Raw genomic sequence first — 12,076 nt, forward strand, 5'->3', positions numbered from 1 at the left:
ATCCCCACAAAGTTTGATCAGAATTCATCCAAAAATTTCCAAGCTATCGTGTTTACAGGCATAATGACACAAACGCATGCACGCGCTACCAAAACGTCGCCCACCTTGACTGAGCTAACAGAACACTGTTTGTAGTTACATGATCTAAACCTTAATTGTTGTAATTGCATATCTCATTCAGTCTAAATCAAATCACATGCATCTAAAGGCCTCCTAAAGGTGACCTCAAGTCAACGAGCAAATGTAAACCATAACTAAAGCCACGACTGTTGGCTCTTTCCGACGTGTGCATAAATTTTCAAAGGCTTACACTGAAGGTTACCTCTTCCCCTGAGCTCTCAGCAATAATTGTGTTCTTCTTTGTCAAGTTGTTTATTGTGACTAGTTTATAGGCCTGGACCAGTAACAGCATCATTAAAGCACACACACACACACAAGGACAAAAACGGCAATTTCATGTGGGAGCATCACATAACAGTGTTTTTTTGCTCAGACTCTAATTATCTTGTGACCCCTTTGACCTCCTGTCCCTAAAGTCGGCAACATCCATTTGAGTTCAGTAAAGCACAGAAACAGACAAAACTTTCATCCATTCACAGGTTTTGGTAAAAATTACACTTGAAAAATCTGCAGCGCACTATAAGGAGGAATAAAACACACCTTCTATGTTTCCGTGGTATATCTGCTCACTGGCCTGCGAACAATAAAAGAAAAGATCAATTAAACACGCGTAAGCCCAGTAGAATGCAAGGAATGAGGGAACTCCTTGTGTCTCTAACATTTCAGTCATCTAGTGCTCTGAACTGCGCGGTGACTGTGCTGCAGCTGAAGCAGGAGGTGCCAGCTTGAAGGTCCACTCACCCTCATGATGCCCAGATGCATGAAAGTGTCTCCTCCTGGTCGAACCAACTCAAGCTCCTCCAGTCCTTTGCGAATGCGTTCCCTGAGCGGACACGCAGAAGACAAGGGAATATCTAATCTAACTGAAATATTTATTTTGTCAGATTCATTTCTGAACATGGTTTTGCATAAAAACCAGATACTTTAGGGCGTGGCGACAGGATAATAGCTTCCATAAGGGCAGCATTTTGAGAAAATGCAAGCAATGTGTAACAGATGAATAAACTGGAATGGTATTGGTGTGTGTTGGCCTGAGACACTTTTGCACAGACAGACAGGAAATGAGCCTTTTGTAGAGTAAGATCTACAGGAAACACTGAAACATTAAAAGATTGGATACATAAACTGTCCGCATCGTGTCAAACACCACATGATTAAGTATTTATGCAGACTCTGCAGAGCAAAGGAAAGTATCTGTCTGGAATCTCTTCTTGGTCATAAAAATCATAAGCGCATAACTGTATGTGACCTCAGTCCAGATCTGGTATTACGCTCATTCCTTTCAGCTGGATGGCAGAAAATTAAAGGATTAGGACCAGTTTTTGTTTTTGTGGAGGAGGAGCTGCACCCACCTGTCTTCTGTGAGCCTCATTAAGATCTGTCCCTCAGTGGAGAACACAATGAAGGACATCCGCAACTGTGGGCTGGAGAAAAGACAGGAGAAAACATTCATCTGTCATCATTTCTTGTTACAAACTTTCCCACAGATTCTTGTTACAACACTTTTATTTCTTTACCTTATGAACTTCTGAGCTAAATTTTCAACAAAGTGATAGATTTCAGTCCAGTGATGCTGCACGCTCCCAGATCTGACAAGAAAAAGATCAAATTAATATGATGATGTGTTATTTAAAATCGCAGCTGTGCATCTAAACTACATGACCTCTCCTCTGGCAGTAGCCCAAGGCAATAATTAAAAAAAAAAAAAAAAAACCCTAGCACTTTCAGACAGGTGCAAGACCAAGTCTTAAAAAGACCCCAAAGCACCTGAAATTATACCACCATGTCTTTTGAGTCTTTTGTATGTTGTTTTGTCTCCATAAAAAATTAACTTTATGTCTGTTTTAATCTTTGTATGTCACTGTGAATTATGGTTCGTGGTCTCTCTTCTGTTGTTTGTGTCTCTTTCGGGTAACTGCGGTCATGTTTTTGAAGCTGTGCATCTGTTTGTATTTGTGTCTCTTTCTGTAGCCACCGCCCCTGACATTGGGGGCCCTTGTGTCTGTGCCCAGGGGGGAAGGAGTGCTTACAAAGAAAACAGCTGACTTGAAAGAGCCTGCAGAATAAATGCTTTGGAGAGCCTGGTGAACTTACTCTACGAAGTAGTAATGATCTTCAAATTTCTAAAATCCTCTTTGTGCACCTGTAGTTACTTTAGTCTTACAGTCATCAAAATACACTCACAATAAGGCTTCGTTAACCCTGCTGCATAATAACAGCTGATCAGTGTTTCTGTTAATCATCTTGAACTTTGTTCTCTCTTTACTGTCACAGTTTTTACTTACTTGTCAGGAAATAAAAATCAGGAGATCAGGGAGGGATTAAATGATTTAGCAGAGAAGCTGTTTTGTATAGTTATCTCATTATTCAGTTATCTGTATCAATATCAGTACACAGCTACAGTTTTTTTGGCTGATAACGCCGACATTTTGTGAGCCTAGATGTCTTTTGAATGTGTCACTGCTGATTTTTATCACGGCTTTCAGTGAAATTGTGTTTTCATAACACACGTATTTTTCCATTGTCACCATGACACAAGTCCCAGCACAAACATCTGAGCCAACAGGCTGAAACACTGGAACATCTGGACCAAGTGGAGAAAGGCAGCGCAGACATCGGGAAAAGAGAGAAGAGGAGAAGAGAGATCAGGCAGATACTGTGAGAAGACAGTGAGGGCAGGTGGAGGACATCGCAGCTAAGAGGCAACGTGAAGTCCCACCTGGAGAGGAGACAGAAATTTAAAGGAACAGCTAATGCCCGACAACAAATACTGCCAGGGTGCACCTGTAAACCTGTGTCTTTGAAACATGGCTAATGCAAACAGTTGCTCACTCCTGCATAAGTGCCTGATTTTTCCTCTAAGAAATAGCAGCATGTGCCTGGACTTGGCACTGAGAAGTACTGTAGGACAACTGGAAAATCTCTCTCTGCCTCTGCATGTAGAGACTCTCTAAACAATGGAGCTACAGAAAAATCCACCAATTAAAAACTCCAAATAAAAAAAGAGTGGTTTAATGAGTTGGATCTTTTTTTTTTCTTGGCCTAGTTGGCCAAGAAGTTTGGCATGTGGTGATATTATAATAAAAACAAGTCGTTTGAAACCAGGATTTAAAAATACAAATGTCAGAAGGTAAGTACTCTGCTATAGTCCAAAGGCAACTCCCTGAGCAATTTAAGCATCGGTTCTAGAGAGGCTATGTGCTGATTTACCTTAAATATTATTAGTTATTACCCTAAAAGGATTAGTTGGGAAAATTCGAAATTTGCAGAGCATCAAAATTCAGGTTTAACTTATCAATGTATCATGTGCTGCCTGCAGAAACCTGCAAAATGAAAAGAGTCCACGACATGCCCCCTCCAAAAGACTGTCAACTGTAATTGTGATAGATTATTGTGGGAGGTTCGTGCCACTTTGCAGATTTGTACAGCTGTCTTTGCTGCACTGCTGAATGAAAAACAAAGATAACTCAAACTGAGCTTAGATAAACAGGGAAATGGATTCTAAATCATGACCTGTGTCCAAATAACTTTATCACAATGACTCCCTAAGATACACAGAATTTGAAAATCTGAGAATATGAAGAAACATAATTATCAAGACAAGCTTTTCACTGGCTAATGAGGTACGTATGTACACCAAACACAGCACTGTGACTGCAGCTGACAGTTAAATGGAGCAACAATCACAATAATGAAAACATTGCATCATTAACCCATTTTCCTGCATTGCATGACGCCAGACTCATAATGATACCAAATGGGATGATGACATCATAAAAACACTTGGCAAAACCATGATTTTATTGCTGCAGGGGACACAAAAAGCACAATTCTTTTATGCATAAAGTAAATATGCATTTTAAACTTCGTGCATAAGTATGATTTCATAACAATGCATAAAATGTTTAGCTAGAGAACTATCTTAAGTTTTCAGGGTAGGAAGAAACTTTAGTGGAGGTAGAAACAAAGACAGACACCAAATTGTTTCGTCAACAAACGCTTCTTCCTAGATTTTTAAAAAAAATCATGAACTCAGTTATCGATAGAAAATCAGGTAATGTCTGTCAGTTCACTCACTTATCCAAAACAAAGTAGAGATCAAAGCCTCCAAAGCACGAGGATGACTGAGGTTGCCTCTTGTCCTGATTCGGTCCAGCATTACCAGCAGTAAGAACGACCAGCGCAGTCCCAAACACCACTGGCAACCAGGAGCTTCTCTTCCAGCACAAAGGCATTATTCCAGAAAAAAACCCAAAAGTCTCATAAACATCAGATGATGAAGGAAACCAGCATCGGTTATTTTCAAAGTTTTAATCCTCCTGCAGAAACTTATTTCAGTTCTGCACGGATCCTTGAAGTGTAAAAAGCAATGATCCAATAGAGAGCAGCGAGCTTAACTCAGAGGGTGAAGAGGAGGAGAGAGACAAAGCACGAGTGCTATGGAGCTCACTGTTGTTGGGACCCTCTCATCAGTGGTTCCAACACAGTATTATGTAGAGATGAGAAGAGCCCCATGCACCCTCCCACTGATATTTGCTGTTTTTGTAAAGGGCAAGGCCATCCAGCAGAAAGATCCACAAACCCTAGAAGTCTAACTCTTTTCATCTCTCTCTCTCTCTCTCTCTTCCTTTCTAGAATATGATGCGAAGAACACAATGCAGAGCAAATACTGGAGTCTGCTGCCCTATCACACCATCTAGTGGTGATCAGTGACTGCCTTTATATAATTCACCCTTTATAAAGAGACCACAAATATTGTGGAATCAGTTCACGGTGTCTGATTCCTTGTGTGCTGGAACGTATTACACACGAAAACCAGGAGCTGCAGAAACCCAATAATGCTGAAGACACATGCAAAGAATTTATCTTGGTTTCATGATGCAAAGAGAAAGTTACTGTCACATGTGATCATGTGAACAACAAGAAAGAAAGATAACATTAAGGAGAAGAAGTAAAACTAGCAACACATTTAGGTGACATCTGCATAACTGTGAAGACCGTGTAGACCAATTTCTGATTTCCATAAACAAAGTTCATTCATCAAACTTGAAGAGATAGTTACCGTGACAGTAGATTAGATGTTGCTAATGGCTTATGCATGAAGACACGAAGACTGTTGCCGTTGTTGCTGAATGCTGACCCCTTGTGGGCTCCAAAACATCAGTGAGCTGCACAGATGTTACCTACACACTACTAACTTTTACTTACCCCAACTGAATCACAACCTTTTGGATGTCTGTGTCACATTGGAAGCCATTACAAATACACCAAAGGACCAACATTGATGGTAACAGTTAGCTTTAACTTCACTTGAGATTCTTGAGTTTAGACATTTGAAATCCATAATTCCACTCAAGTGATCTAAAGAATATGAGCTTTCAGTATTCATCCAGAATTTTTTTTGTTACTTTAAATTTTCTTTTGTCATTAATCAGCTTTTTCTTATGTACATTTAAAGATGTTCAGCTATTTCCAACTTTAAAACTTCTTCTTTTCAGCTTTCAACAGTTCTGCACTTTGGCTTTCAGGACAATGATTTGGTGTATTTCAGCTCATTTAACATTTTTTTTCATCTGATTAGAAATATTGACAAACTATATCCAATGCAGCCTAGATATAAACCTTTGCTTCACAGACCGTGAATTACATATTTTTCCCCCTGAATCTCAATTGTTTTGTTTGTGTTGTATTTTGCTATACTACCATATTCAGTTGCAGACTACATCTCATTGTTCCACTGCAACAGGTATGACTTACTTTTATCTCTAAATTCAACCGACTTACAGCCACTTATCATTAGAGAATACTGACATTTGAGTTGAAGCTGTCTTTACGTCACATTTATATGGCAAAACCACCAGTTGTTTACTTCCAAAGGTCATCGTACATGCAGTTGTTAAAAGGAAAGCGCCCTGCATTAGAAACACAATATTCACTCTTCAAAACTCTTCAGATCTGACAAATCAGACTTCCACAATGGTGAGTTTTATTTTTGCCAGTTCAGAAGAAACTCAGTTAACGGCTGATTTTGACAGGCTAAAGTAATGACAACATTATTATCAAGTGTGATGTTTACTGGTAATTAAATATACATAAGTACTTTGATGGTGCCTAATCAAACTGCAATTTTCCCCCCAAAGAAATACTTGGCTCTGGCTCTGCTGCTGTGCGCTCTGCTGTCACTGACAAATAGTCAGTGCTTTGTTAAGCCTCAGACATATGGTGAGAAAAAAGGAATAATACATACTGAAAGACATAAAGTATATTCTTTGTGCACACACATAAACATTGAAAAATGTTCATGATCTTTTTTTCACTCATAGGTATGACCCATTGTAAGGATGATATGGATGAGACATGGCATGCAGTGGGATCTAAATGGAGAAACAGTAAATGCTGGGACTGTACTTGCCAAGGATGCTGTGCTGCGTAAGTACATTTATTACTGTTATTTAAGTGGAGGAAAACATTAGTCATCTCGACTTTACATAATACACTGTTAACTGTGTTAACTTTACTTTATTGTCACAGGTATGCCACCCCACGACAGTTCCCCGACGACTGTGTGTCAGTGTTTGACTCAAAGAGATGTGAATATGTAGTGCACAAGAGAGATAACCCAACAGAACTATGCCCAATTTTTGCTGCAACGGGAAAGTGATTCAATCAATATTTAGACTCTTGAATAAAAATCCATAAATATGTCTTTGGTGAGTACCACTGAATGCAAAAACAACTAAATGAAATTATTAAAAGAAAAATGTTGGTGGTGATTCTTTTTATTTAGTCATGACTGCTATCGCCTGTCTGAGTTTGTCTTATACCCACTTCTTCAACAACTCTCTGACACTTTTTTTGACTCAGCTATCCCAACTTCCATTTCCACCCCAGCTCCAAAGTCCAAGACAGAGATCTCTCACTCTGTCACCAAATACACCATCCCTTCAGCTATGAGATGAGATGTCTCATGAAGCTCTGATTTATTTGTTCTTGGTGTTTATCTTCAGTCCCAGTTAGTTTATTCAAACACATATTAAGCTACACTGTCAGCTTGCTATAATGCGGAAAATGGGATTAAGACATTTTCACCCAATCTGAGTACTCAGTGTCATGGTTCTGGGTCTCTGACCCTGTGTGGAGAGGTTGTTGGACTTCGAGGCTTTATTTATTTGTATTATCTCTTTGTTTTGTGGTTTGGTTGGGGTTTTACATTTAGTGTATTTAGTTCTCTTCCTTTAGTTTATTCCTCCCTCAGTGTTTATCCTTTCTTGTCTAGGCTAATGTATTGTAATTGTGTTCATGCAGATGTCTGTGCGTCTCTTCAATTATCACTTTTCTTGCCTCCTCTGTGTTGCGTGGTGAAGTCTCTGTCTAAGTGTTCAGTGTTTTCATGTTTTAATTACTTCCTGTCTTATTTTGATAGTCCCTCACTGGAAACAAAACATACCTGTAATAGTAAAGCACAGTGACAACTCATCATGTGATATCAGAACTGAATATCTATTTACCTTGAAGAAAGAACTAAATCATTTTCCAAAAAATGCTGCCTGACCTTTGAAATTAAACACAAGGGAGGGGTGGTCTATCCTACTGCCCGTAACTTCCAGTAAGCTTGTACGCTTGCATGCAAACTGTGTTTGTTTAAACTTGGCATATCAAGTTATTTCTCAGATTTAAAAGAAATAAAGAAGATCTGAATATTTGTTGATTTGACTGTTTAACTAATTCTTAAAATGAGTACAAACTAATAGAAAAACGACTTTCTCGAGCACCAATTTTGGTTGTTTGCTTTTTGAGACATTTTGACCTCTTCCACATGTATGTAGCGAATCTTCCCATCTACATCTACATCCAAAGGTGTTTAAAAGGAACAGTCAATTGTTGCTCAGACTGTTGCTTTTCAGCTCTATCAAATCTGACTTCCAGGATGGTGAGTTTCATTTTTGTTATAGTTAACAGTTGTTTTGTACATTTCTGACAGGCTAAAATTATATAAATTATGGCAATAAGCAGCAATTTTATAAAACTTAATGTTTACTGGTAATTAAATGTACAGAAGTAATTACTTAGATGGTGCCTAATCAAACTGCAATGTTTGCTTTCCTCTGAAGAAATATTTGGCTCTGCCGCTGTGCGCTCTGCTGTCACTGACAAATAGTGAGTGCATCAACAAAAAAATTAGAACCTGGTAAGAAAAAAACAGAAATAACAGACAGAGATAAACATACACTCACATTTTTTTAGTTCAATAGGAACTGTGCCAGAATAATATCTATCTATCTATCAACCCATTGTAAGGATGACAATAACAATTGGCATGCAGTGGGATCTAGATGGAGAGCTAATTGTTGGGACTGTACTTGCATGTTGCCGTGCCTGAGTGTTCACATTAAATTACTGGTATTTAAATAGATGGAAAAATCAATTATATTTGACTTTACATGATGCACTGTTAACTGTGTGTCTTTTGCGTTATCACAGGTGTGCCACCCCACAACGGTTCCCTGATGACTGTGTGTCAGTGTTTGACCCAGAGGCATGTGAATATGTAGTGCATAAGAAAGACGAACCAACAATACGGTGTCCAGTTTTTAGTGCAGTATTGAAGTGATTTGTTTTTTATGGCGTTCTGGAAGTCTGAAGATGGGTGTTTCATATAAATGATGCCTTTCATATCACTTTCGTGCCATTTTTCAAAATGCCTGTTAGTCGTTTTAGATTCTTGAACAAGAATTCATATGAAACCAACTCTCAGTCACTTTTTCAGCTCAGGCATCTCAACATTCAGTTCCACAGGCAGAGATTCTTGAGTTTAGACATTTGAAATCCATAATTCCACTCAAGTGATCTAAAGAATATGAGCTTTCAGTATTCATCCAGAATTTTTTTTGTTACTTTAAATTTTCTTTTGTCATTAATCAGCTTTTTCTTATGTACATTTAAAGATGTTCAGCTATTTCCAACTTTAAAACTTCTTCTTTTCAGCTTTCAACAGTTCTCCACTTTGGCTTTCAGGACAATGATTTGGTGTATTTCAGCTCATTTAACATTTTTTTTCATCTGATTAGAAATATTGACAAACTATATCCAATGCAGCCTAGATATAAACCTTTGCTTCACAGACCGTGAATTACATATTTTTCCCCCTGAATCTCAATTGTTTTGTTTGTGTTGTATTTTGCTATACTACCATATTCAGTTGCAGACTACATCTCATTGTTCCACTGCAACAGGTATGACTTACTTTTATCTCTAAATTCAACCGGCTTACAGCCACTTATCATTAGAGAATACTGACATTTGAGTTGAAGCTGTCTTTACGTCACATTTATATGGCAAAACCACCAGTTGTTTACTTCCAAAGGTCATTGTACATGTAGTTGTTAAAAGGAAAGCGCCCTGCATTAGAAACACAATATTCACTCTTCAAAACTCTTCAGATCTGACAAATCAGACTTCCACAATGGTGAGTTTTATTTTTGCCAGTTCAGAAGAAACTCAGTTAACGGCTGATTTTGACAGGCTAAAGTAATGACAACATTATTATCAAGTGTGATGTTTACTGGTAATTAAATATACATAAGTACTTTGATGGTGCCTAATCAAACTGCAATTTTCCCCCCAAAGAAATACTTGGCTCTGGCTCTGCTGCTGTGCGCTCTGCTGTCACTGACAAATAGTCAGTGCTTTGTTAAGCTTCAGACATATGGTGAGAAAAAAGGAATAATACATACTGAAAGACATAAAGTATATTCTTTGTGCACACACATAAACATTGAAAAATGTTCATGATCTTTTTTTCACTCATAGGTATGACCCATTGTAAGGATGATATGGATGAGACATGGCATGCAGTGGGATCTAAATGGAGAAACAGTAAATGCTGGGACTGTACTTGCCAAGGATGCTGTGCTGCGTAAGTACATTTATTACTGTTATTTAAGTGGAGGAAAACATTAGTCATCTCGACTTTACATAATACACTGTTAACTGTGTTAACTTTACTTTATTGTCACAGGTATGCCACCCCACGACAGTTCCCCGACGACTGTGTGTCAGTGTTTGACTCAAAGAGATGTGAATATGTAGTGCACAAGAGAGATAACCGAACAGAACTATGCCCAATTTTTGCTGCAACGGGAAAGTGATTCAATCAATATTTAGACTCTTGAATAAAAATCCATAAATATGTCTTTGGTGAGTACCACTGAATGCAAAAACAACTAAATGAAATTATTAAAAGAAAAATGTTGGTGGTGATTCTTTTTATTTAGTCATGACTGCTATCGCCTGTCTGAGTTTGTCTTATACCCACTTCTTCAACAACTCTCTGACACTTTTTTTGACTCAGCTATCCCAACTTCCATTTCCACCCCAGCTCCAAAGTCCAAGACAGAGATCTCTCACTCTGTCACCAAATACACCATCCCTTCAGCTATGAGATGAGATGTCTCATGAAGCTCTGATTTATTTGTTCTTGGTGTTTATCTTCAGTCCCAGTTAGTTTATTCAAACACATATTAAGCTACACTGTCAGCTTGCTATAATGCGGAAAATGGGATTAAGACATTTTCACCCAATCTGAGTACTCAGTGTCATGGTTCTGGGTCTCTGACCCTGTGTGGAGAGGTTGTTGGACTTCGAGGCTTTATTTATTTGTATTATCTCTTTGTTTTGTGGTTTGGTTGGGGTTTTACATTTAGTGTATTTAGTTCTCTTCCTTTAGTTTATTCCTCCCTCAGTGTTTATCCTTTCTTGTCTAGGCTAATGTATTGTAATTGTGTTCATGCAGATGTCTGTGCGTCTCTTCAATTATCACTTTTCTTGCCTCCTCCGTGTTGCGTGGTGAAGTCTCTGTCTAAGTGTTCAGTGTTTTCATGTTTTAATTACTTCCTGTCTTATTTTGATAGTCCCTCACTGGAAACAAAACATACCTGTAATAGTAAAGCACAGTGACAACTCATCATGTGATATCAGAACTGAATATCTATTTACCTTGAAGAAAGAACTAAATCATTTTCCAAAAAATGCTGCCTGACCTTTGAAATTAAACACAAGGGAGGGGTGGTCTATCCTACTGCCCGTAACTTCCAGTAAGCTTGTACGCTTGCATGCAAACTGTGTTTGTTTAAACTTGGCATATCAAGTTATTTCTCAGATTTAAAAGAAATAAAAAAGATCTGAATATTTGTTGATTTGACTGTTTAACTAATTCTTAAAATGAGTACAAACTAATAGAAAAACGACTTTCTCGAGCACCAATTTTGGTTGTTTGCTTTTTGAGACATTTTGACCTCTTCCACATGTATGTAGCGAATCTTCCCATCTACATCTACATCCAAAGGTGTTTAAAAGGAACAGTCAATTGTTGCTCAGACTGTTGCTTTTCAGCTCTATCAAATCTGACTTCCAGGATGGTGAGTTTCATTTTTGTTATAGTTAACAGTTGTTTTGTACATTTCTGACAGGCTAAAATTATATAAATTATGGCAATAAGCAGCAATTTTATAAAACTTAATGTTTACTGGTAATTAAATGTACAGAAGTAATTACTTAGATGGTGCCTAATCAAACTGCAATGTTTGCTTTCCTCTGAAGAAATATTTGGCTCTGCCGCTGTGCGCTCTGCTGTCACTGACAAATAGTGAGTGCATCAACAAAAAAATTAGAACCTGGTAAGAAAAAAACAGAAATAACAGACAGAGATAAACATACACTCACATTTTTTTAGTTCAATAGGAACTGTGCCAGAATAATATCTATCTATCTATCAACCCATTGTAAGGATGACAATAACAATTGGCATGCAGTGGGATCTAGATGGAGAGCTAATTGTTGGGACTGTACTTGCATGTTGCCGTGCCTGAGTGTTCACATTAAATTACTGGTATTTAAATAGATGGAAAAATCAATTATATTTGACTTTACATGATGCACTGTTAACTGTGTGTCTTTT

At 38.0% G+C, this 12,076-nt stretch overlaps 3 protein-coding genes across 3 annotated transcripts in view; 2 read left to right on the top strand and 1 right to left on the bottom strand.

Moving 5' to 3' along the window:
- The window catches only part of LOC147317180 (anthrax toxin receptor 1-like), a 29,506-nt gene extending 24,802 nt beyond the window's left edge, over positions 1-4,704 (bottom strand). The window contains exons 1-5 of the mRNA XM_086313877.1: positions 4,198-4,704; positions 1,638-1,709; positions 1,473-1,544; positions 862-943; positions 661-694 (exon numbers count right to left, since the gene is read on the bottom strand). Coding sequence (XP_086170003.1) covers positions 661-694; positions 862-943; positions 1,473-1,544; positions 1,638-1,709; positions 4,198-4,355 — 418 coding nt within the window. The 5' untranslated portion in view covers positions 4,356-4,704. The remainder of the gene's footprint in view (positions 1-660; positions 695-861; positions 944-1,472; positions 1,545-1,637; positions 1,710-4,197) is intronic.
- A 1,282-nt stretch (positions 4,705-5,986) lies between these two features.
- On the top strand, positions 5,987-6,881 carry LOC147317181 (beta-microseminoprotein-like). The gene is made up of 4 exons (XM_086313885.1): positions 5,987-6,099; positions 6,261-6,342; positions 6,444-6,549; positions 6,652-6,881. Exons 1-4 carry the CDS (start codon positions 6,097-6,099, stop codon positions 6,779-6,781), a joined length of 321 nt encoding a protein of 106 aa, XP_086170011.1. The 5' UTR covers positions 5,987-6,096; the 3' UTR covers positions 6,782-6,881.
- A 2,591-nt stretch (positions 6,882-9,472) lies between these two features.
- Positions 9,473-10,368, top strand: LOC147317182 (beta-microseminoprotein-like). The gene is made up of 4 exons (XM_086313884.1): positions 9,473-9,586; positions 9,748-9,829; positions 9,931-10,036; positions 10,139-10,368. The coding sequence occupies exons 1-4, from the start codon at positions 9,584-9,586 to the stop codon at positions 10,266-10,268; spliced, it is 321 nt and encodes a 106-aa protein (XP_086170010.1). The 5' UTR covers positions 9,473-9,583; the 3' UTR covers positions 10,269-10,368.
- Positions 10,369-12,076: the final 1,708 nt, after the last annotated feature.

This window comes from Aulonocara sp. 'chitande type north' Nkhata Bay, linkage group LG12 (assembly GCF_057382095.1).
Source record: "Aulonocara sp. 'chitande type north' Nkhata Bay isolate Kocher_YH1m ecotype deep benthic linkage group LG12, A_spYH_male_GT1.1, whole genome shotgun sequence".
Lineage (NCBI taxonomy): Eukaryota > Metazoa > Chordata > Actinopteri > Cichliformes > Cichlidae > Aulonocara > Aulonocara sp. 'chitande type north' Nkhata Bay.